The sequence below is a fragment of the Falco cherrug genome, chromosome 1 (assembly GCF_023634085.1).
Source record: "Falco cherrug isolate bFalChe1 chromosome 1, bFalChe1.pri, whole genome shotgun sequence".
In the NCBI taxonomy this organism is placed as follows: domain Eukaryota; kingdom Metazoa; phylum Chordata; class Aves; order Falconiformes; family Falconidae; genus Falco; species Falco cherrug.
The window spans coordinates 17,933,584-17,954,952 of NC_073697.1; the positions used below are offsets into that span (position 1 = coordinate 17,933,584).

At 45.8% G+C, this 21,369-nt stretch overlaps 1 protein-coding gene across 4 annotated transcripts in view; it reads right to left on the bottom strand.

The window, feature by feature from the left end:
• Positions 1-2,538: 2,538 nt before the first annotated feature.
• The window catches only part of AFF1 (ALF transcription elongation factor 1), a 99,020-nt gene continuing 80,189 nt past the window's right edge, over positions 2,539-21,369 (bottom strand). For 3 of the 4 annotated variants that reach the window (XM_027813031.2, XM_055701018.1, XM_027813032.2), the window contains 12 exons: positions 19,294-20,193; positions 16,438-16,535; positions 12,721-12,940; positions 11,733-11,821; positions 10,688-10,763; positions 9,709-9,845; positions 8,416-8,487; positions 7,691-7,784; positions 7,545-7,588; positions 5,945-6,171; positions 3,051-3,185; positions 2,539-2,754 (listed from right to left, as the gene is read on the bottom strand). In XM_027813031.2, coding sequence (XP_027668832.2) covers positions 2,744-2,754; positions 3,051-3,185; positions 5,945-6,171; positions 7,545-7,588; positions 7,691-7,784; positions 8,416-8,487; positions 9,709-9,845; positions 10,688-10,763; positions 11,733-11,821; positions 12,721-12,940; positions 16,438-16,535; positions 19,294-20,193 — 2,103 coding nt within the window. In that variant the 3' untranslated portion in view covers positions 2,539-2,743. The remainder of the gene's footprint in view (positions 2,755-3,050; positions 3,186-5,944; positions 6,172-7,544; positions 7,589-7,690; positions 7,785-8,415; positions 8,488-9,708; positions 9,846-10,687; positions 10,764-11,732; positions 11,822-12,720; positions 12,941-16,437; positions 16,536-19,293; positions 20,194-21,369) is intronic. The other variant, XM_055701005.1, reaches the window with a different exon arrangement.

A 21,369-nucleotide genomic window follows, 5' to 3' on the forward strand; every position in this document is an offset into this window, starting at 1 on the left:
ATGATGCTGCTTTGCCACCACAGTTGCCTCCGTTCCTTCTGGGACCCAACCATTCACCTCTGTTTTTCCTTGGATTCATGGTTTTCCTATTGACAAATGCTATTTCCTCCACTGTTATGTTGTGGCGTGGGTTTTTTATTTATTTTTTGTTTTGTGTTTTTTAAAGGCCTGAACAGGCCCAAGTGAAAACGGTGAGCATCTTTCCTAACCCTTTGTAGGCCTCTGACCTGGCTCAGGGTTGAAAATACAATGGCTTTTTAAAAACTACCTATTAAACAGTCTTCTCCGTGACCTGAAATAAAACATAGCTTCCTGCTACGTAGCTTGGTACCGATGCTTCCCCAGATCGCTGCTTGTGAAATGCGAGCCCCCAGACAGCCCTCCACATGACCACGACATCGTCTCCCCTGCAGCCCAGGGGCATTTGCCCTGGGAGCAAGAGCAGCCCTCGCGTGGCCACCTCCGAGCGGTGGCAGAGCACACGCTGCCTTTCCCCAGCTGCCAGCAGTCCACCTGCCTTCACTGGGCATCTTCTTACCAACTCTGCTCACCCAATGCCCTCGCCTGAGCTTTCCTAGGAGCCGGGCAATAGATCAGCGCTATCGGGCAGCAAAGTGCCCGAAGGGCAGGTGAGGACAGGACCTCGTATGAGCACCCGCAGCCTGCACCGAGCTGGATGCAGGATGGGGGCAGCCACATGCCCTGCCTCGTGGGTTGTGGCACGTGGTCCCCCTGGCGCGGGCAAGCCGCGAGCAAGCAGCTCTCCGACGGGAATCTGGCCTGGCAGCAGGGAGGGAGATGGGTGTATGCAAAATGGGGGGACCCATGTCCCTGCTCCACCTTCTACCCCTAACACCCTGCGACAGTTCTTGCAGACTCCTACAGTGGTTTTCAGGTTCAATGAAGCTTTTCTTCCTTCCCTCCTCCTCAGCTGGTGATCCTAAAAATAGCTTTGTCTGAAGACCAAGTCAGAAAAAGGCATCGACCCACTGGTCTGGAATCGAGCTCCAAAGTGCACATCAAGCCTTCAGGCCAGCTGGCCGTCCCTGCGCTTCCTGAGAACAAACCAGCGCCGAGCCTCTCTCTGTCCCTGGCTCACCCAGAGCGGTTGGTCTTCCAGGGAGGAGGAGCACAAGCGAAGTTTGATAGGTAAAACGGGGAGGGGGTGGGGGCGGGGACGTGGACCTTCCTTCCACTGGTTAGGACAGGTTATCCCTGAAATACACTAAGGCTTTTAATAAAGTGAACATAAAAATACAGTCTCTTGAAGGTGTGGGAAGACCCAGCCAGGATCCCAGTGGTCCTGCACTACCGGGGGAGGCAAGAGGAGAGCTCCCTTGTGCTCGGGACTAGGCAGAGCCACAGCACGCTCCCACCAGCTTCTCCCAGAGACAAGATGACTCCTGGCTTCCCTACGGCAGGGGCCATTTCTACAGAAACTACTTTTGGAAACGCAGACCTTTTGCTGATATTTACTACCATCCATTTTCATGAGCCTCAAAACCGCGAGCAGGTATTTTACAAAGGAGGCACCCGCCGCACATGTGCAGGCCTGTTCCTCCATCCTGAAATTACGTGGAAAAGGGAGCTAAATTCTTCCCTGTAAGCACAATTATTTTGGGATACCACCCTTCTCTTCACCACTCCCATGGGTCTGTCAGAGACAGGGCAAGGGATGCAAGAGGGGACCAGAGGGCTAAGGCACACTACTAGATAGGAGGATGGCAGGACACTGCTGTCACACAACAGGAAATCTTTGGGTAGAGAAGGGTAGCATCTTACTGAATACATGAATGCCGTGGATGCTGCCTTCACCGTTACTGTTACCTGCAAAATCACAATTTCAAAAATGCAGCTCCTGACAAGGATAAAATGCTTGCAAATAGCTAATTATTCCCTTCTGTGTTCCCTTGACAGGTTTCCAAGTTGCTGGGCCCATCCTGTAGTTTGGTTGAGAAAGAGCCCATGAGACACCTCCCACATGAAGGATGCTTTGTTTTGGTACCGAATCCTGCTCTTAGATATTCAGTGAGAACAGCAACGGTTGCAGGCAAATATCCAAATGCAAAATTTGTCTTATATTCCGCGTTCAACCACTCAGTCCCTCCTTAAACAGAAGTGATTCCTCCCCATGTCAGCTCTCAGAACAACGTCCAAGCAATCACAGTGACCCAGTACAGCTGTCCACCTCCACCCACCAAAATGACAAAAAGCAACCACACACTCAGCCCTCAGGGGAGTGACGTCCCTCCACCACAGAAGAGAGGCAGAGCTGTTTCCAGCCACACCTGGTCACTTTGCCACCCCAACTGTGTTTGGCTTACACTTACAAGGCTTAAACCAAACAAAACCTCAAGGAACACAGTTCAAGTGCTAAGGACATGTGTGTGCATGAGCGCATGGCAAGGAAGAGGACCAAAGCAGCGATGGCTTAGAAAGTGAACTTGCAGCACTGAACGCAGTGGCTTCTCTCTATTCTCAGGACAGCAGCTGGTGGACAAATGCAAGAGGGTGAGGCTGGAAAGCAGGCAAGGCAGACAACTTTTTTGTTTTTATTGTAACAGAACATTGTTCGATCCTATGGGGTTGCTACTTGCCATCTCAGGAACAAAGACACCAAAGATTGCATCTGTGCTTGCAAAAAAACACATCTTCCAGGAACACAACTGTTGCAGACTGTGGGATGTTGCATAATAACTTCTGGAGGCAGATTTCCTTCTTGTCGGCACTTCTTCACGTGTGATTAGTGTCCTGCTGGTTATTCATAATAGAAATGTTTATAGACCATCAATACATTAGGCCATTCAGACAATTCATTGCACTTCGTTGTTTTAAAGGAAGGTGCCATCAATGCTGAGGCTTTCCTCCATCTCTTCTTTTTCAAGGCAGCAAAACGCTACCCTGAAAACACAGTTTAAAGTCTTTCCAGTGTAACCAGATCCCTTCCACCTTTTATTTTCCCTTGCAGGTGCTTTGTATCCAACAAATTCAACAAATGCAACTGTTTATGAGGTTTCAAAAGTGCAAAGAAGTTAAAGGTACTTAATCACCTGAAGCACCAGTTGAAGGCGCAGTTGTTTCCAGTCTCAGCCAGTGTAAACCCTGTCTAACGTAGTGTATCAGTTCGGTCATGTGGCTGCTCAGTGTCAGAGTGCAGGTCACTGAGCTGAGTTCAGCAAAAAACTCTGGAAAAAAGGGGAGGGAAAGAGAAAACATTTGTTGGTTTCAAGCAACAGGCATGTCTGACAGCGAGGAGCGACAACAGCAGTGCACTGTCAGTCGGCAAGTCCCGTCAAACACATTGCTAACGCGGAGAGCTCAGCAATATTGGAAGCCTAGGAAGTGTTAACAAGCACACTAGGCAGCGCACGAAAAGAAAAAGTACTCACACATGCGTACACACACTGAACCACCTCCTCAAGCGCTTGCTTTAAAATGACATCGAGACTCCATGCTACGTGGGGAAAGTTTGGGTGTTCACACCCCAGACCCTGCCGTGTGCTTCCCCCAGATTTTAAACAGGCCAAATCTGAGTATCTTTCTGAGCAATGCCTGGAAACACACACAGCTGTCGTCAGGCTGGCCCCTTTCCTTCATCCGTCCTCAAACTCTGAAGACATCATTTCTCAACTTGAATAGATTTAAAAATGTGTACAGCTTGCCAGGCTATACAGCTTTGATTTGGGTTGCTTATGGCTGGGCACATCAGGTGAATTTAACAGAGTCCTCCTAGCCTGCCACCAACTTAGGCACCGCATTCCTCCTCCCACACAGGCAGGAGACGGCTCTTGCAGCATATCTGAACCCACTGGGAGGTGCTGGCAGGCACCCTGCTCTGTGCTGGCAATCTTCCGTGCAGGTGACAGCAAGCGATGGGAAATTATCGCACCTATTCCTTTCCAGTAACCTTTCCTAGACATTCTTGCATGACTTGCCTTCCAGTGACATGGGCTTGTCCCACCCAGTCCCTCCAACCTCAACTGTGTTGACAAGTACCTTTGCAGAAACTGGTTGTTCTCAGCATTATTATTTATTTTTTTTTAAATTATTACACACACAAATTGAACCTGGAGGCTGAAAACTTCTGCTTGGCTGTGCAAGGAACTCTTCAGAAGCAAGAGTGCACAACACTTTCATGCTAATACTTCCCAATTCAGAAGCACAGAACACACTTCCCTTGATTCTCCTGCTTTTGTTTACAAAACAGGTATCCATTCCCTCCATGGGAAACAGAAGAGCTGTAAGTAGAGACAGAGAGTCCAAAGCCCCTGCCTGAGCAAATAGAAGATAATCTGATCTGTGACCACAGCACTGTGTGAAAGGAGAGTAACTTCATATGTACCTCATGAGTGACTTCACATGCAACCTCAGCTTGTCCTCGCTGTGGAAGATAAGAGGCTAGAAGACAACCTGTTACAGCCTCATGATCCATGGGGCTGCTCTGAATTAGGGCAAGGAGCTGGGTCCTGCCCTGGAAGCACCTGGTTATGGACCCACCAGAAAGCACTTCAGCTCTGCACAAGTGACCTGGACATCAGTTACAACTAACTGCTTTTCACTAGCTTCAGACTTCCTTGTTTAAGGGAACTCGATAGCTGAAGGCCACTGCTTTTTCTTCCTCTTCTTATGTCCTGTGAATTGCATACAAAAATCAAGGATGTGGCCTTTTTTTTTTAGTTTTAAGTACTCATCTTCCGTACCTCTTTGCATCTGTATCTTACACTGAACGTCAACAAGTTCCAGTTCTGAAACTCCTCCACTGTCCTGGAAGGTGACAACAACTGCCAAGCCTACATGAGTATTTACCGTCCTCCTGCACAGATCCACTCCCCTGGGAGTATTTACTACCCCAGTCATCGTTTCCCTACATTAAAACGGCAACACAGAGCAGGTTTTGCATTTCTGCAAGATTCTGCTCAGGCTGCCCTGCCACAGGCTTTCCTCCATGACTTACTCCTGTGGCTTACCAGCAGCATGCACCGCTCCTTCTACGTGACAGTCTTATCAGCCTTTTGGGGATATAATCCAAAACACTACACATGAATTGCTGCTGCGAGCACAGATTTGCTCAGAGGACAGCCAACAACTGGAGTTGCTCTATTCAAAGGTGACTTGCAAAGCCTTTTGAATTTCAGCAGCTGGCTCAGCATGAGTATTTTTACAGCCCTCCAACAATTCAGCCAGGCATATCGTGCTTATTTTCTTTTAAAAGTTTGCCGACAGATTGTGCCAATACATCCCTTTGCCCACAGTAACTCACAAAACTTGAGTTTTATGAAAAATGACACTGCAAATGCCACGTGGGATTGGCAGGTCGCAGACTGAACCGGACCCACTCTAGGGCTTTTGCTTATTCACCACTGCTTGTACCACAGCACAATACGACATTTTTAACAGCAAAACTGTAAAATAAAAAAAAAGTAGCAGCAATTTTAGGAAATGTTACTGGCAAATACATGACCAGTGCCCAGCAAGGACTCCAATTCAAGTGCTGCTCAGCTTCTCAGTTAGGAGAGTAGGCAGTTCCACCGTTTTCAAGACAAAACTACCTGGAAGTTTGACAAAAACTGAAACACAAGGCTACAGGCCAAAAAGCTGCTTTTAACAAAGGTGAACCAACTCAGAAAAACTAAGCACCCCAAAGGGGAAAAACCCCATGCTTCTTGTGTTACTATGAAGCAAGCTGGCTGGTTTCCTGTACTTGATACCCTCATCCCTAAGCTCTTAGACGTTTGAGGATGCCAAGACAACCTTTTAATTGGAACACTCATCAATATATCACCATCAAGGACCTCTGCCAGTAATCTGTCAATATGAAAAATGTCTATTTCAACATATTTAATGCTATGATCTTTAGGTATGGCATTTGCTACACTAAGCGTTAGGATTTGCATACATACAACCACAACACATGAAACAGAAAAGACAGAGGACAAAAACTTACCCTTATTCTTCCTGGCCAGTTCATCAGCCTGTTCCCAAATATTATAGGCATAGAGGACACAGGAAGTGATGTTGACGTAGGAATAAGTGGTGCTTGGGACGTAAGAGGGGACAGTGACTGAAGAGCCAGTGCTGTTGCCACTGTGGTTGCTAACTTTCGATGCAGGCTGAGAACTCACAGAACTGGCAGGGGAAGGCATTGGAGGAGGAGAAGGCATGCCTGTGCTTCTGCAGGAGAAAGAAACACAGTCACGAACGTTTGTTTAACTTCAGAGTTACAAGCCTTGCCACAAGACAGTCTTATGCCAGGAGCTAGCTGGTATCATCCAGGCCTGCAGGAGCAAAGTGTTGAAAAATCAAGATGTGTTCAGCTACGTAACAAGTAACTTAACTTCAAAAACCTTGGCCTTGCACTTGAAGGAATTTGTGACTCTAGGACTCCCCTAAACAAAAGAAAATGTGGGACCAGACATCAGAAAGGGACACCCGTCCACCTTTCAAAATCTAAACCTACTTGTGAAAGCCTTCACCAGATTATCTAGATATTTTTTCCTAATGACTTCCATTTCAGGCACAGTGAAGCTCTCCACCTGTGGGGGCTGGAGCTTTCTGACGGCTAGTCAAAGCAGCCAGGTCAGCCTACACACACTTATTTATAGTCCTAGGGAAGCTAAATGCGGTCAGCTGCCCACCTCCCAGACACAAGCTGGCTTCATCATATCACTTCACCCCCACCACTTCAACCAACCTAATTTTAGTCACTGGTGTGGAGGGCTTCCACCACTGCTCTTGGGAGACCCATTTAGCTCCCAATAAACTGTAATGTGCAAGGCGGCAGAAAAATAACTGGAATTTCAGCATCACTACTGAAGACCAAATAAACCTCCCTCAACCGCAGAGTTTAAAAGGGACAGATGTGGAGCTGGGTAACTATCTGTCAAATGCAATTACCACAGGACACAAACTTTTTTTTACTCATTGTAATTAAAACACAGGCAGAGTCTGCTGGGCCCTGGGTCATCAAACACTTAAACGACAGCTTGCCTTTTACTTTTGCTGCCACATACACAGCAACACTGCAGCAGATACACAGAAAGGACAAAATACTCAGTAACTCATGAATTAGAAAATGAGTTTCTTTTTCTTAATTGGCAACTGAGCTAAAGAGAAAATACTGAAGTATCACCTCAAAGTTATGCTACTGCAGGGTGAAGGCATAATCCTACTGGACAGTGGCCAGGGAGCTGGGGGTGGTATCCCGTTAAGTCTCAAGGGACCTCTAACAGAACAAAGATGAAAACAACAGGGACTCTGAAACAGCAAATGGTGACATCTTCCTTGCTCCTCTGGTGGAGAACTGCTCTGCCTGATACACAGCAACTCTGGGCCACCTAACAAAAAGCCCCACTCTTTCCTACAAGAAAAGACAGGCAAGAGAAACCAAAACCATACTGATGCCCCCTAACAGTATGTTTTCAGGTGGCAAGAAAGTGTGTGTGGTGAAGCACTCTCAAAAGCAGCTTGCAACTCAAACACGTTGGCTACTGTTCTCACTCATGCCCTTATAGACACATTACAGCAAATGTATTTTCAAATCTTACCTTGCAGCATATGAACAAGGTGCTTGTGTTAATTTGGAAGAAGTCTGCAACAAGGAACAGAACTCTTGTTAAGTCTGAGCTATTCAGCCAACATCAGTAATCACCACAGCCACCCAGCTGGCAGCTTAGTAATACATGTGCCCTACCTTGAAGTAGTCATTCAGGATCTTGCAGTCCTTCAGTACAATCTCTTTTTTGTAACGGAACAGTGCCATGTGCAGAATGGCCTGGCAGCGCAGGCTGTGAACAGAAACACACACAAGTGTCAGTGTCTGTGCCTGCTGGCCTGCCCAGCAGTCATCAGCCTTGTGGGACAGAGGCAGGCACACCTCAGCTGGACTGCAAAGTCAAGAAAGCTCAGAATTTCTCCCTCTTCTGCTCATCTTAAAAAAAAAAAAAAAAAAAAAAAAGTGTAAAAAAATTGCAAGGGGAAAAAAAAAACAACCCCACCAAGGAAGGGCTATGGCTGGTCTTCTATATAAACAGGTGCCCAGCCTCTTAAAGAGGTGCCACAGGCTGAGTAAGCCCCCATCCCAAAGTGCCTCCGCTATGTTCAGCTACAGCTTCAGTTACACGGCTCAAACACAGGCAGCCAAATCGCATTCTTTCACCTTAGGTGAAAGCCCTTATGCACTCTCAGGTTACCAGCAGATCAAATTTTAGAGCCTGTGCCTTCAATGTGTGGTCCCTTGTGATGTCCCAGCTCACTTTAGAGATGTTCCAGGTTCACTCTGGCTTTTATATTGTGCTTTTTTTTTCCCCTTGCAGAACTCTTTGATTCCCACTTAACTCCCTTGCCCCTGAAAGTAATGGGTTTTCCACTCTATCAAGTCTAAAAACAGAATAAGGCGGCACAGAAAAAGTTACGCACCATAACACGGCAAAGATTTTGTCATATGAAGTTGCTGTGGCTTCCACAACGAATTTCAATGTCATGGTGAATCTAAGGAAACAAAATAAACATTTTTTTGTTTAAATAAAAGAATCCTGTCAGCCGTCGGTGCACTGAAGTCCTACTGTTTATGAAAAACCAGTGCATGCTGTTATCTCAAACACTGGTCCCCAAAGTCAGGAAATCTGCCCTAAGTTCTTAGTCCTGGCACCAAGTGCTTTGTATGATCTTGAGCAGAGGACTGTGTCTCCAAATGCCTTGTTTTCCACGCAGTGGGAACAGATGTGGCTTCCTTAAGTGACTCACTCTCCTCTTACACTGACTGATTAAAGGGCAAGACCTCTACAAGTAGATGCCCCCTGGGGGCCCACCTACAGTCCTGGGGCTCAGAAAAGGCGCCACCACTACTGAAGGTGAAATATTAATTCAAGTGTTTCTGGACAGGACAGACATCTTAGGGGACACATTTCTTTTCACAAAAAGCGAACAAGCAAATCGCCTTTTTGAAAACAAAGCCTCAACAGCATCTTAGAACTACAGTCCGTCAAGACCAGAAAGCAAACAATGTAATGCAAAAAGTTTGAAGCCTACCACAAAAAAACCACAGACAGCTGTTTCAGCTCTACGTCAAATCAGTTTTCAAAACCACACACATAACCTGTAATTTCAATATGAATAAACTGATACCTGTTTCTCTTCTATCCAATACATGGTTCCTTGGGTTGCGCTGCCCGTATGTGTCATACTACCTACTATGGCTGTGAAACTAAATGGGGACAGTTGCTGAAAGAAACCCCAATAAAGCATACTGGTAGAAAGGCACATGGGACAAGCCAGGAAAATCTGCCTTCAATCAAGCTGCAAGACTTTTGGGGTACAAAGCGTTCTTCCACGCACTAAACTGCTGCTTTGCTTTTTTAAACTGAAATACTCCTGAGCTCACACACAAAAGTAACTTTTTTTAGATCTGGATAAAATAAAACTTCCTTCGTGTCCTTAGCTGTCATAACCAGTGTCCTCCGGCGTACCTCAGCTGCAAGGCTCAAATGCTGAGGAGGACATGGTGCCTACTTCTTCTGATAAGCAATGCTGAAACATTTCAAAGGACGTCTTTGGTGCCTATGGATGGTCTGTCTGTCTTGTGCTTGTACAGCAACCCAAACTCTGCTCCATGGTGGGAATCCAGAGCTGCCACAGTCGCAAACGAGCAATGCAATTAACTCTTCCCCTCCAGACGCAATGCCTAATCATCACACTTTGAAAAATGCTTACTTGATGAGCTCTATGGTGTCGCTGACTATGCTGTAAGCTGATTTTGGTGCTGTTGCATCCGATTCCAAGGCAATCCCATATGCAATGAAGGAAAGGGCAGCATCTAGGTACTGATAGGCCCTTGCAGTCTTGCTGGTCTATTGGGAAGAAAATTCTCATTTTTAGACTACGACAAAAACTACTTCTCTCCAGTGTACCTGAATACCTTTTTTCTCCCTAGTTAGGCAGGATTTGAAGAAAGAAAAAGATGCAAGTCAGGCCTCTGGGTGATAATTAAAGGGTCCTCTGCAGAACCTCTCATGTGGTCCCAGTCATCAGCTTTGTGTGCTCTGGCTATTCGTATTTCTTCCTCTTGTTCAATAAGTTACTCAAGGAAACCATTATCTTCACATTTTTTGGATATTACTGTCTGGTCTTGGAGGCCTGCCTTGTGAGAGGCAGATGGGGCCTTCCCACCGCAGTATTCCCTCATTTGTTTTCACAGGTAAGTGACAAGTAGCAAATATACATTATCTGACTGAGCCATATATAATTAGCAAAAAACTGTGTTCACCCATGCATGCTGTTAAACAGCACATGGCAGAAAAAGCCAGTTACATTGCATAGGACACTTCCAAGTCTCGTTCACCAGCAATACAATTACTGTCAGATCCTGACATTGCAGAGTAAACTGTCTTAAAACTGTTCCATCTACCTTCCAAGGACTTTGTGATAGTTCTGCAAAGCAAACAGGCCTGCTAACCTCAGAGGATGTAGGATCTGAATCCTATCCTCTAGGCACATTCTCTAGATGTGTTTATAACAAAATGCAATGTCTGAACATTTGGCAAATAAAGACAGCCTCCCCACATGAACTGAACATACTCCAGGTACGGAGTACGGATGTAATGTTAGCCCGCAAATCTTACTCACATGCATGCAGGTATCAGGTCCAAATGCAAGAGCTGGTTGGCATTTCTAGCACAGGGCCAGGACTTACCATTTTATCAGCTTTGTGCTTCAGCCTCTTGGCCTCGTCCATGTAATACTCCACTGGATGCTGTCTGGATTGGGGACTGAGAGAGAAGAAACAGAAAACAGAGAAAAAGGGTAGGTTAATTATCAGTTTAACCTTCACATCTAGAGGATGCTATGAGTCCAAACATCCTTTTTTGGTAAGCCTGTTACAGCCTTATCAAACACAGATTACAACTATAATAGTCTCTAAGAGAATGTTGTCTGTACATTCAAAAACAGCTGAATGCACAGATAAAAATGATTTCTTAAAAAAAACGTGTATTAGAATAAGATTGAAAACCTACATTTTGAAATGAAAGACACTGAAGGTTGGGCTACTACGTGGCCAAATTTACTTCTTCGCTCCCCTGCTAAAATAGTAGTTACGTGATCTCCTATCATTCCTCAAGTACAATACCACAAACACGTTTTGATTAAAATATACAGTAAACTCTGCAGTATCACACACATCTCAGACTGAAAGAGCTTGCGTTCCAGTTATCGGCTTGCAAGAGAGATGGTCACCAAGGCTTCTACAGACCTCGGTCTCAATCAACACATAAACGACGATAAAGTTGGACCATACGCATTTCTGTGCGCTGGGATAATCTATTCACCATACAAATGGCACAGAGTCACCTGTGCACTAACAAAATGAGCAAGCAGAGAATCATGCCCTCTCAAGAAAAAGTCAGTTGCCTGCCCAGCACCTTGTCACAGAGGAGTATGCCACTTAACAAGAATCAGACAAATCAAAACCCATCACTTGTAGGCAGGTACAAGAGACACGTCCTCTCAAGAGTTAAACGTACGTTATTTCCAGAGTAGCTTCCCTCACACCAAGAACTGTTGTAATGAGACCTTTGCTTTGTGGTGGGTGGGTCCCAGACATGAGAAGGCAGTACAGAGCAGGTCTCAGGCATCTCTCCCTCTCTCTCTCTCTTTCCCAAAGTGCTTACTAAGCAGCAGAAGCCAGGGTGGGGTGACTTCAGGAAGTACAGACATGGGGTGTGAAACAAAAAACTTACTTGTCAAACTTGAGTCGAGGTCTCCTTGGCTTGAAGGCATTTGGCAAAGAAGGCACTGCGAATCTATTTCTGACATTCCCTGCAGATTCCTGAAAAACCACAGAGATAAAGTTAGTTAGAGAGATACGTCTAGACCAATTCCAAAGCCTGGCTTCCCTAAGTATCAAGAAAAAAAAGAAATGCTTGTTTGTCCCAGGCATAGTCTATTCTTCGGGCTCTCCCCCTCTTCTTACCTTTTTCATCAGCACCTCCTACAATAACAGAAATGGAAACTTGGCTCCTTACCTGACTGCTAGTAAGACTTAATACCAGCTTAATTCCATCTTAAGCACACAGCAATTGCTGATTCTCTATTACTACTGACATCACCAGGAAAGAGCAAGTAGTTAGAAACCAGCTAACACACCATGCGAAGCCTGGCTTAACACACACATGACAACATCCTAGACCACACACACCCAGCCACCAACCAGTAAATAGCAATGTAACTGAATTTTATAATGCAAAAATTCAAAGATCCAGCTGCAAGGATCATTAACAATTTTGTAAGCAAGCTATAAAACCTTAACCCAGGTTGCAGTCAAACACACAGGTGGTTTGTTTCTTATTTTTAAGCAATCCACTCTTTCTTTTTGTGAACACACTAATTTTTATACCACTATTGTACTTGCAGTTGCCTACATCAGAAACACTACCATAACCATGATTCTCTTGCCTTTGCTTTTCACATGGTCACCCCTTGTCACTATGTTTCACTGGTAAGATGCAAACAAATGATGGATAATCATCAGAGAAGTTACAACACAGGCTTTTGGGTTAGCAACATACGGTCACAGCCATTAAAGGGGCAAAAATGCTTCAAAGAGCTTTCTCTGGTGGCTGGTTTATCCTCCTTCCTTTTTAATATCCTCAAAGCATGTTTCTAAAGAGAATCACACAGTACCCACGGGTCACAGGAAACATCCCACCAGTTATAATGGATACCTACTTTGATACCATTCGACGACTCCACTTTCTGGTGCTTGGAGAACAAAGGATCCTTGTAGTCGCTCTTGTTCCTGTCAGCGTTATCCATGGCATTACTCTCACTTCTGGGTCTCTTTTGGGGCTTTTTGGTTGACACTGGTGCAGAATGTGCAGAAGATGTGCGTGGCAGTGGTGGATGCAGCGGATCTTTCTTCTGGGTTTCAAATGCAGCTTTTGATGCTCTGGAGGTGAGAAGCAAATTCAGCAATGGGGATAAATACAGTACACATGTAACACAGGGATTTTTTAAAAAACAGTTACATCATGTGCCAATTCTGTTTAAATTCCTCTGGAAGTGTGAGGTTACTTTTTAAGATGAAGAATCCACCAAAAGCAAAATGAAACTTCAGGTACTTCATTGTCCATTAGATATATCTTTGGCTGCCAACAACATAGAAGCTGCTTTTCAGGTAGGAATGAGCCTTAGGACTTGCCCATGGAGTAAAGGCTTGCAACCAGAATATCCGGATGCTGCAGAGAAGGCAGCCCTCCAACACAGCCCCTTTTCACTGAAAGAGGGAGAGGGGTAATTACAGAGACTAAAATCCCTGCAGCAAATTGCCCAACAAGGCAAATGAACTGTAGCACTGCTTCTCTCTCCCCATTATGGTAGAAGATATCTTCCATGGTCAGAGATACCCTGACACTTGATCCTGTACGTGCTTTGACAGAATTAAACTGAGTTGTTCCTTTAAGACTTGCCAGCTCAACTAGACAACACTTACAAAGTTGAGAGGGTTCAAGTGAGAGAGACTTAAAATGCCGTGCTTTTAAATGGCAGAGACTATCACATTTAATAATACAGTGGCATATCAGATTTTTGATCACCTGAAGTTAGGATTACCAGAGAACTCCAGCAGCAATAAGCAGCACCAAAAAGCTCTGAATCTTGTTTCACTATTGCTCATTTACATCATTTTTATTCAGCCTCTCAAAATTTTCCAAGAAAACACTGAACGGTGAATCCCAACTCATGGACTGCAACGTCAGAAGAGGAGGAAATGAAGTTAAAACCCAGTGAGAAGTGAAAGTGTGATGCTGCACATCCTGCTTCATTCTGCTGCACATAGGACAGTGCTCTTCCCTTTCCCCCAGCCCACTTTTCCCATGGTACAGTCCCTACTCACTGCACACATGCTCCCCAGCTGATGCTCCCCTGACCTGATCCAGTGACCTCTCTCCCAAGAATACATCCTATCCTTCCCACTCTGAAAGCCGGAACACGGTTAACAGGGGTGTTTATTTTCACTGAGAAAAAGGGAGTAATGAACCCCAGAATTAAAGCCCTTCCATTACTACCACAGCCAAAATATCCCTTCACCCAAACAAATGTTAGCCCCAATGTCTCAGTGCTTTAAGACTACGTCAAAGTTTTCTCTGCAGAAAAAAAAACCAAACCCAACCAACTCATATTGTCAGGACAAACCTCAACACTACATACCAATCCAAGTCAATGCCTCAAAGTCAAGCCACAAGCAGGAACTGAATGCAGTAGCCTGTGGCTGATGCACAAACCTCCCCTTCTCAGGAACATGGCCCATCTGAAGCCATGCTCTTGGCAACATTTGCTCTAGCAAAGTCCTAGCCAAAATGCTGGTGGTATGCTGGTATGCAAATTATGGGGGTAAATTTCAAGCAGATCTACCAGAAGCACTGCAAATGCTATGCTGGAATAAATGAGGAATTGCTGGCCATAAAGGCCACTTGAAATTCCAGAGTGTCATGATTCCAAAGGTACGCTGGCTGCATGTCCATTAGATCACATACAAAAAAAGACAAAGACAACACGATGATTTTAGCGGAGAAGGGAAATGTTCCCCTAACCCTAACCACCTATGTATACAAATCTCTTTTCTGGACTGAGCTTTGCACATTTCACCCCTATACAAATTCAGGTCAGTCACAGTGAAAAGCCTGTTGGCACTGCAACATCTTAGTTTGGTTAGAGAAAGGGCGAGCTGCATAGCCACATGCTTCTGGAGCATCCCGCTTCAGCCGCCTTGCACAGCAAGGTGAGAAAATAAAGCTCTACAACATCCACCTTGGTGTTCCCAGCTGGGAGAAGACAGGTCCCACCTAGCACAGGTGCTGTGTGCCCCAGCGCTACTCAAAACCTCTAAATGGTGTCAGCAAAAGCAGCTGAGGGAGCTGACAGTCTCAGCGTTAACACTTCTTTCATCAGTATCTGTCCAATTAAGAAAACAGCAACAATCACCAAGTCAAACTTACAGACATGCAGTTACACTTATCCCAATATCCTTTCCCAAGAGGCTGCCTGAACTCTGTCTGCTGTGGACGTGCTTGCTCAGTCATGGGAACGAGAGTCACAGCCTCCCGGCAACATTTTAAACTATTTCACCTGTTTGCAGCAGGAGTCTGAGCAAGCAACTCAACTTGTCTGCACCTCAGCTTCTCCATGTGCAAAACACGTTTACATCACCTTCTCACCTCACAAAGACCGAGAGCCTTACACGCATGGGAAGTATCGTGCATCTGACAGGAAGCTTTCTGCTGCTTCCCATGCAGTGAGAGCCAAACTTCCCCAAAGTAAGTATGGCAGCAGAACCTAGAATGAGGAAGACATGGGCAAACAAAAAGAAGTTCATAGAATCATAGAACGGTTTGGGCTGGAAGGGACCTTCAAAGACCATTTGGTCCAACTCCCTTTTTAAAAGCATTTTAAGGCTAGTTCCACCTCTTATGAAAGCAGAAAGAAATGATACATGAACTCGCAAGCCCTACTCACCTAAAATCATAGAATGGAATCATGTAACAGTTTGGGTTAGAAAAGACCTTTAAAGATTATCTAGTCCAACCCCGCTGCACGAGAAGGGACTTTTTCAACTAGACAGCAAATTCTCTTGCCATCCCCTGAAACACCTAAACTATCGTGCAGAACAAGCACACGCTACTCCCCACACAACAGCCATCACCTCCCAGATCATCTAGGACGACCATCTGCTGACAAATTACTACCACTCTAGTTTGGAGAAGGGGAAATGACCCCTGCCTCCCAGCACGCAGGCAGTCTACCATACTGTCTGCAACTTAAACAACATAAAATTTTTCTGCACAAATGTATTTCCTGCATCTAGTCTGAAAGACAGCAGTGCAAGCGGTTGCCTACCAGCTTAGAAGAAGCAGTACAGGCACAACTGGCAATTAAACTTCACATGGCATAAAGAGATTTTTTTTGAGCTACATATAATACGTGGATCAGAGCATGCAGCAATAGTAGCTGCAGGATGGACAAGTTCGCATTTAAAATGGTGAAGTCCTCATTTCCATCTCAATGTTAGAAATCAGGACAAATGCCACAACAATCAATGGTTTTGCAGCAGTGCAAACCAAGTACGGGAGACAATCAGCCACAGAAACACCAGCTTATGCTTGAATGATTAGAACCATAATCTTCAACATTAAGAAGGGAGCAACAGATAGGTGACATCCAATATCACATCACATCTGCAAGAAATAAAAAGCTGAATAAATCACACTCCCATAGCCATGTGGTTGGCTCCAGAATGTAAAGACAAATCTGCAGCAGTTTAAGCTTCAGAAGGCACATTATAAGCAAACTTATGGGCATAAAGACAGGAGACACAGTTCCTCGCTTTAAGCTTCTTAAGAAAGACTCGGTTTTATGCATCTTTCTGCCATCCCACCACTGTATACTCACTTCATTTTATTGGAGTCTTTGTTAGCTGAAGACTGCAATGATTTTTTCTTGTTTTCCAATTTCATTTTCTTCCTATCAATCTCCTTCTCCATTTCTTTCTAACAGGAAGAGAAAAAAAATTGCTCAGGTTTTGAAAGTTCAGGTAAAGTACAGACCAACACAGCTAAGTTTGATCAATTCTGATTAAAAAAAGAAAAGGTAAGATACTGGAACCGACAAAGTGGAAACCCAGAGCACAGCAGACATAGATTTCAGGCTCACTGACAAGTATCCTAAAACAACATTTTATCTACTTTTGTTTGTGTAGATCAACTGTTTTGTAGTGGCAGGGATGGAACTGCTAAACTTCTTGTAATATTAGTAAAGTGTCTAATAGTAATCAAAATTAAGACGCTTCCATTGCTGAAAATAAAACAATGTGCCTCTTCTGGATGTCGTGTGTCCCCCCCCCCCGTCGTCCCCTCCCGTCCCCCAGATTTTACAGAAATATATTCAGATTCCTCCTGGCAAAGTCATGAACTACAAGTGATTGTGTTTTGTGATACACCTTACCAAAAGGAAGGAAATAACTGCATTCACAGGAGCATTACATCGCTTAGATTCCCCAGATGTGCAGGGGTTTTATTAACAAGATTTTGATACAGACGAGATTTTAAACAGTCAGTTAAAAATCACTACCATTGTCTTCTAGAAGAACAAGAACCATTAAGGCAGAGAGGCAATAAATACTAGTTTTTAATTTTACTCCATAGACCTTACAACACAAAGTGTGCAAATCATCAGCTCACCCGAATGAAAAACTTCAGAGTGATGTGCTGCAAGTGAAGAAAACGTAAAGGAAATGGCACTTATCAGTGAGCATTATCCACAGTGTGCCTGGTCATAGCCAAAACCATTCCAGGACTTTCTCTCTCTCAAGACTACCTTCTAGGTTCACGTCGCTGTGAGAGAGCTCAGCAGGCTGCGCTCGGCACAGTTTACCTCTGACAGTGTGCTCATGGCAAAGCTCGGGACCTAGAGACAAAGCTCCGGAAAGTTCCGGACCTAGAGACAAAGCTCTGGAAAGTTCTGGAGCCTAGAGGCAAAGTTCCAGAACCTAGACACAAAGTTCTGGAACCTAGATTGTGTCATGGAACCATGGAATGGTTTAGGTTCTATGGAACCTTAAAGGTACAGAGCCCCCTGCCATCGGCAGGGACACCTTCCACTAGACCAGTGTCCTTAAACTGTTTCTCAGGTTGAGCTCCATGTGGCCACAGATGATGGCCCACAGCTGTACCTGACCTGCCCGGCTGCAGTGAAGGCCCAGCCTCCAAGGACACTTACACACACTGACACAATACAGGCAGGGAAGCTCCGAGATGGGTTTTCCTGCAGTAAGACAGTCAGACTGCAAGGGAAGACATCTCTAACATCAAATAGCTCCTCTCTTGGGTCACTGAGACAACAGGAGGAGGACAGATTTACTGCCTGTTTTACCTTTCTCCCACTTTCTCTGCAAGGGTGGTGGTGGGGGGTGGCTGCCAGGGTCTCTCAAGTTTCTTCACCATTTCCCTGCTCTTCTCCATTCTCCCCCACAACTATGGGAAGTTCAGAAAAACCCATGTGTGAACCAAGGTTATTCACGCACACATGCTAAGCCATCTGCTCTCTGGGGAGCACCAAAAAGGTACACAAGCACTGAAATACCCACAGCGAGTGCCCATTCACCGTAAGGCCTGCAAGCCAACCCTTTATGCAGCTGAACCAGCTGGCTGGAAGCATATTCACAGTTCCCTTTGGGAGTCAGCTTTCCAAAAAACACTTGTGAGCAACTACCATCTCAGTTAAATAAAGGGCTGTCTTGCAATTCAAGGGAAAGCAACTATTATAACTAAAGGACTCCACAAAGGGGTCTCTGGAAAGCCCCTTACCGGACAGAAACGTCCTTTAAGCATTAGCACCATCGTTAGCACCACAGCAGCTCCAGGGAAAACCAAAGAAGTTTTTTACGTATTTATCCAAGTGCTAGATCCAAAGAAGGGTTTAGTGACATTTGTTACTATCGGCAAACCACCCAGTTCAGTTCAAAGCCTGCACTTACGGAAAAGCAAAAGACACGAGGCTCCTGCCATCACCCCAGCAGTAACACAGTCCACACCTGCAGAACTTGTCCCTCTGTATGAGCAAGCAATCACAACCGTTTGGTGGAAATAAATGATTCCACATGGGAAAAGAGTTCACTACTCAGGCTGAGGTCACACGGCTAAAGGCAGCGGAAGACTTGAACATGGACAAAACCAAAAACCACAGACCAGGACAGCCTGCGTCGGTTCTCCCTCTGGGCACCGTCACAAAAGACATTAAATGGATAGTGCTGATGACTGCACAGCCTGGGGGTGCGTGCTTCAGGTGTCCTGCTGCTTTTAGAGGGGTTGCAGGGGGAGGGGACACCGCAGGCCTACAAAGCTCTGCTTGGGCTGAAAGCCAGAGAAATCCACAAATGCTACAGGGGGGCTGGCCAAGCACATGCCGACAGCCTGCTGCCGAGCGCCCCTCCGACAGCGGAGGGCTGGGGCTTTGCTGCCTGAGAAAACTGGTATTTCAAGACAACACAGCAAAAAATGTTTTAACACACGAAAGCATTTGTTAAACAGCTTACAGGGCTTTTCCTTTGCTCAGCAGGGGATTTGTGACCAACAAGAAACATCTGTGGGCAGCTCTGATACGTGTTCCCTTTAGAAGTTTGACAAAACCTTTACAGAAGCCTAATGGCTCATCCTCCCAACCTATGAAGCAGAAATGAACTCTCTGCGTAGGTTTTCCAACCACCCACCTTGGCCCCTGCACAAACCCACCTTCACCTCCACCACTCACCTTCCTCTTTTGAATAGACTTGTCCGGAGGGTCCGTGGTTTTCCTCTCCAAGTTCTGCTTCTTGGCACCAGGGTGTTTCTTGGCCTCTGCTTTCTTCTGGTGACTGCCTTTCTCAGGGACTCGTGACAGGAGAGGGAGTTTTATTTTCACCATGAGGGACTGATGGCTGGAGGAGTCCTGCACTGGCGGGGGCTCCCTGACAAGCACGGGAAGTTTCTCCTTGTGAAAATCGTCTCCGGCCACAGCAGCAGGCCTGTGGTCACTAGTCCTGGTGGGAGTCATGTCCTGGACTTGAGGAAGGGGACTGAGAGCGAGAAGCTCCTGTGTGCTGCCAAACAAAGCATCTCTCATGAGCTTGGGGTCCAAGAAGGGTTTGGCATCGGACTGGTGGGAGCGCTTGTGCTTTCTGTTCTCAGGGGACTCTTCCAGTGCTGGCTTCAGGCCTCTTCTGTCACAGGATTGTGGCCTCCCTTTCGTTTTGACTTTTGGCTTGTCTCTGGAAGACTGGTCTCTGACCTCAAAAGGACCAGGGTCACTCTCCACCTTCAGGCCTCCCTTGGGCTCCTTGTACACTGGGGCCTTACCAGGCTTTTTGATACCCACAGTCTGCCTGGGTGGGGGCTCCTCGGAACACACTGGAGACTTCTGGCAGCTGTGTTTGGTTGGAAGATCAGTGTCCTGAGGAGCGTTGGCCTCCTGGCCGGAGCTCTCCTGACGAGGCTCCCTCAGCTCAGCCTGCTGGTGGAAGGAGTTGCTGCTGGTGCCCTGCCCCTGCTCCTTGCCCTCCTCACGTCCATCCCCTTGGGTATCTTTCCCGAGGCTCTCTGTTGGCACTGCTGGTGGGTTCACCTTGGTCAGCCAGTTGTCGAGCTGCCATTTATTAGATGTTGGTGCGTCCGGCTGCAGAAAAAAAGAGAAAGAAAGGATGCAAAACTGATGCTTTTATGGGCTATTTCCACCCTACCACAGCTTACCAGAACCAAATAAAATTTCCCCTTACTGTTAAAACAGCCTGAAAGTGAAAGACCATGAGACAGTGGAGACATTTTGGCTTGCGCACATCAACACTTACTTCAGAAACACAGACCTCATTTTTGCACAGCACCAGTCAAACGCCTTGCACAGCACTCCTGGATCTCTGCTAGCCCTACCTGTCACTTAGTAGCAAGAGACCAGTCCACACAAAAGCTTCATCTTTGTTTGCCGCTAATCAACATTGTTGCACAATCAGACACAAAGCGTACAGATAGCAGGAGTAGTAACAATGGATTAGGTGCTGTCCTCGCAACACTTTTGGGAAGTTACTTGCACACACACAAAGTTACTTGCTTTCAAAACCAATGAGGAGCCACGCCAGCTATCACATCTCCTTGAAGTCTGACAGGTAGGCTGTGGTTTAACCAAAAGAAAACCATTTACCGAAAAAACCCTGTATGGCTAGCACAAAGTCCAACCTCTTCAAAGTCCCCTGCCTACACAAGCCAACACTCACTTCCCTCTGGGTCAAGCAAGGCATGAGCAACAACCAAGGTCTGAAGGCCTCTGGAGCCATGGTCAGATAACCTAATGAGACTGCTATAAGCCCTGCCTAATTTCACAGTAGTCTGACAAATTAAAAGCAAACCCAGCTAACCCTAAGACAGACAACAGAGCTTGCAAGCTGCATATCGGGGACGTGATTCTCTGAGGCCCATTCTGAGAATACCACATATGTCTCGGCATCGCTCAAACATGTAGCTCATTATCTGGGCACCATCAGAGTACAGCTACACACCTGCTCTCGCCAACTCTCCCTGATCACAACTCTCACTTCTGAGAAGAGCCACAACTCTTCCATCAAAAGAGAAAGCCTAGTACATGAAAGGTTTTCCAAGACTAAAGAATCCCTTTTGCGGTGATTTTATCTCTATCCAGACCCAACTCACTGTAGAACACATGGATAAACAAGACATGTCTGCAACAGAGTTTGGTTTTACCACAGGTTTGTAAGTAAAATTAATCCACAAATTCCACTATACTTTTCAGATAACACAAAACTGCTTTGTTTTCATTAGAATTTTCACTGATTAGCCACTG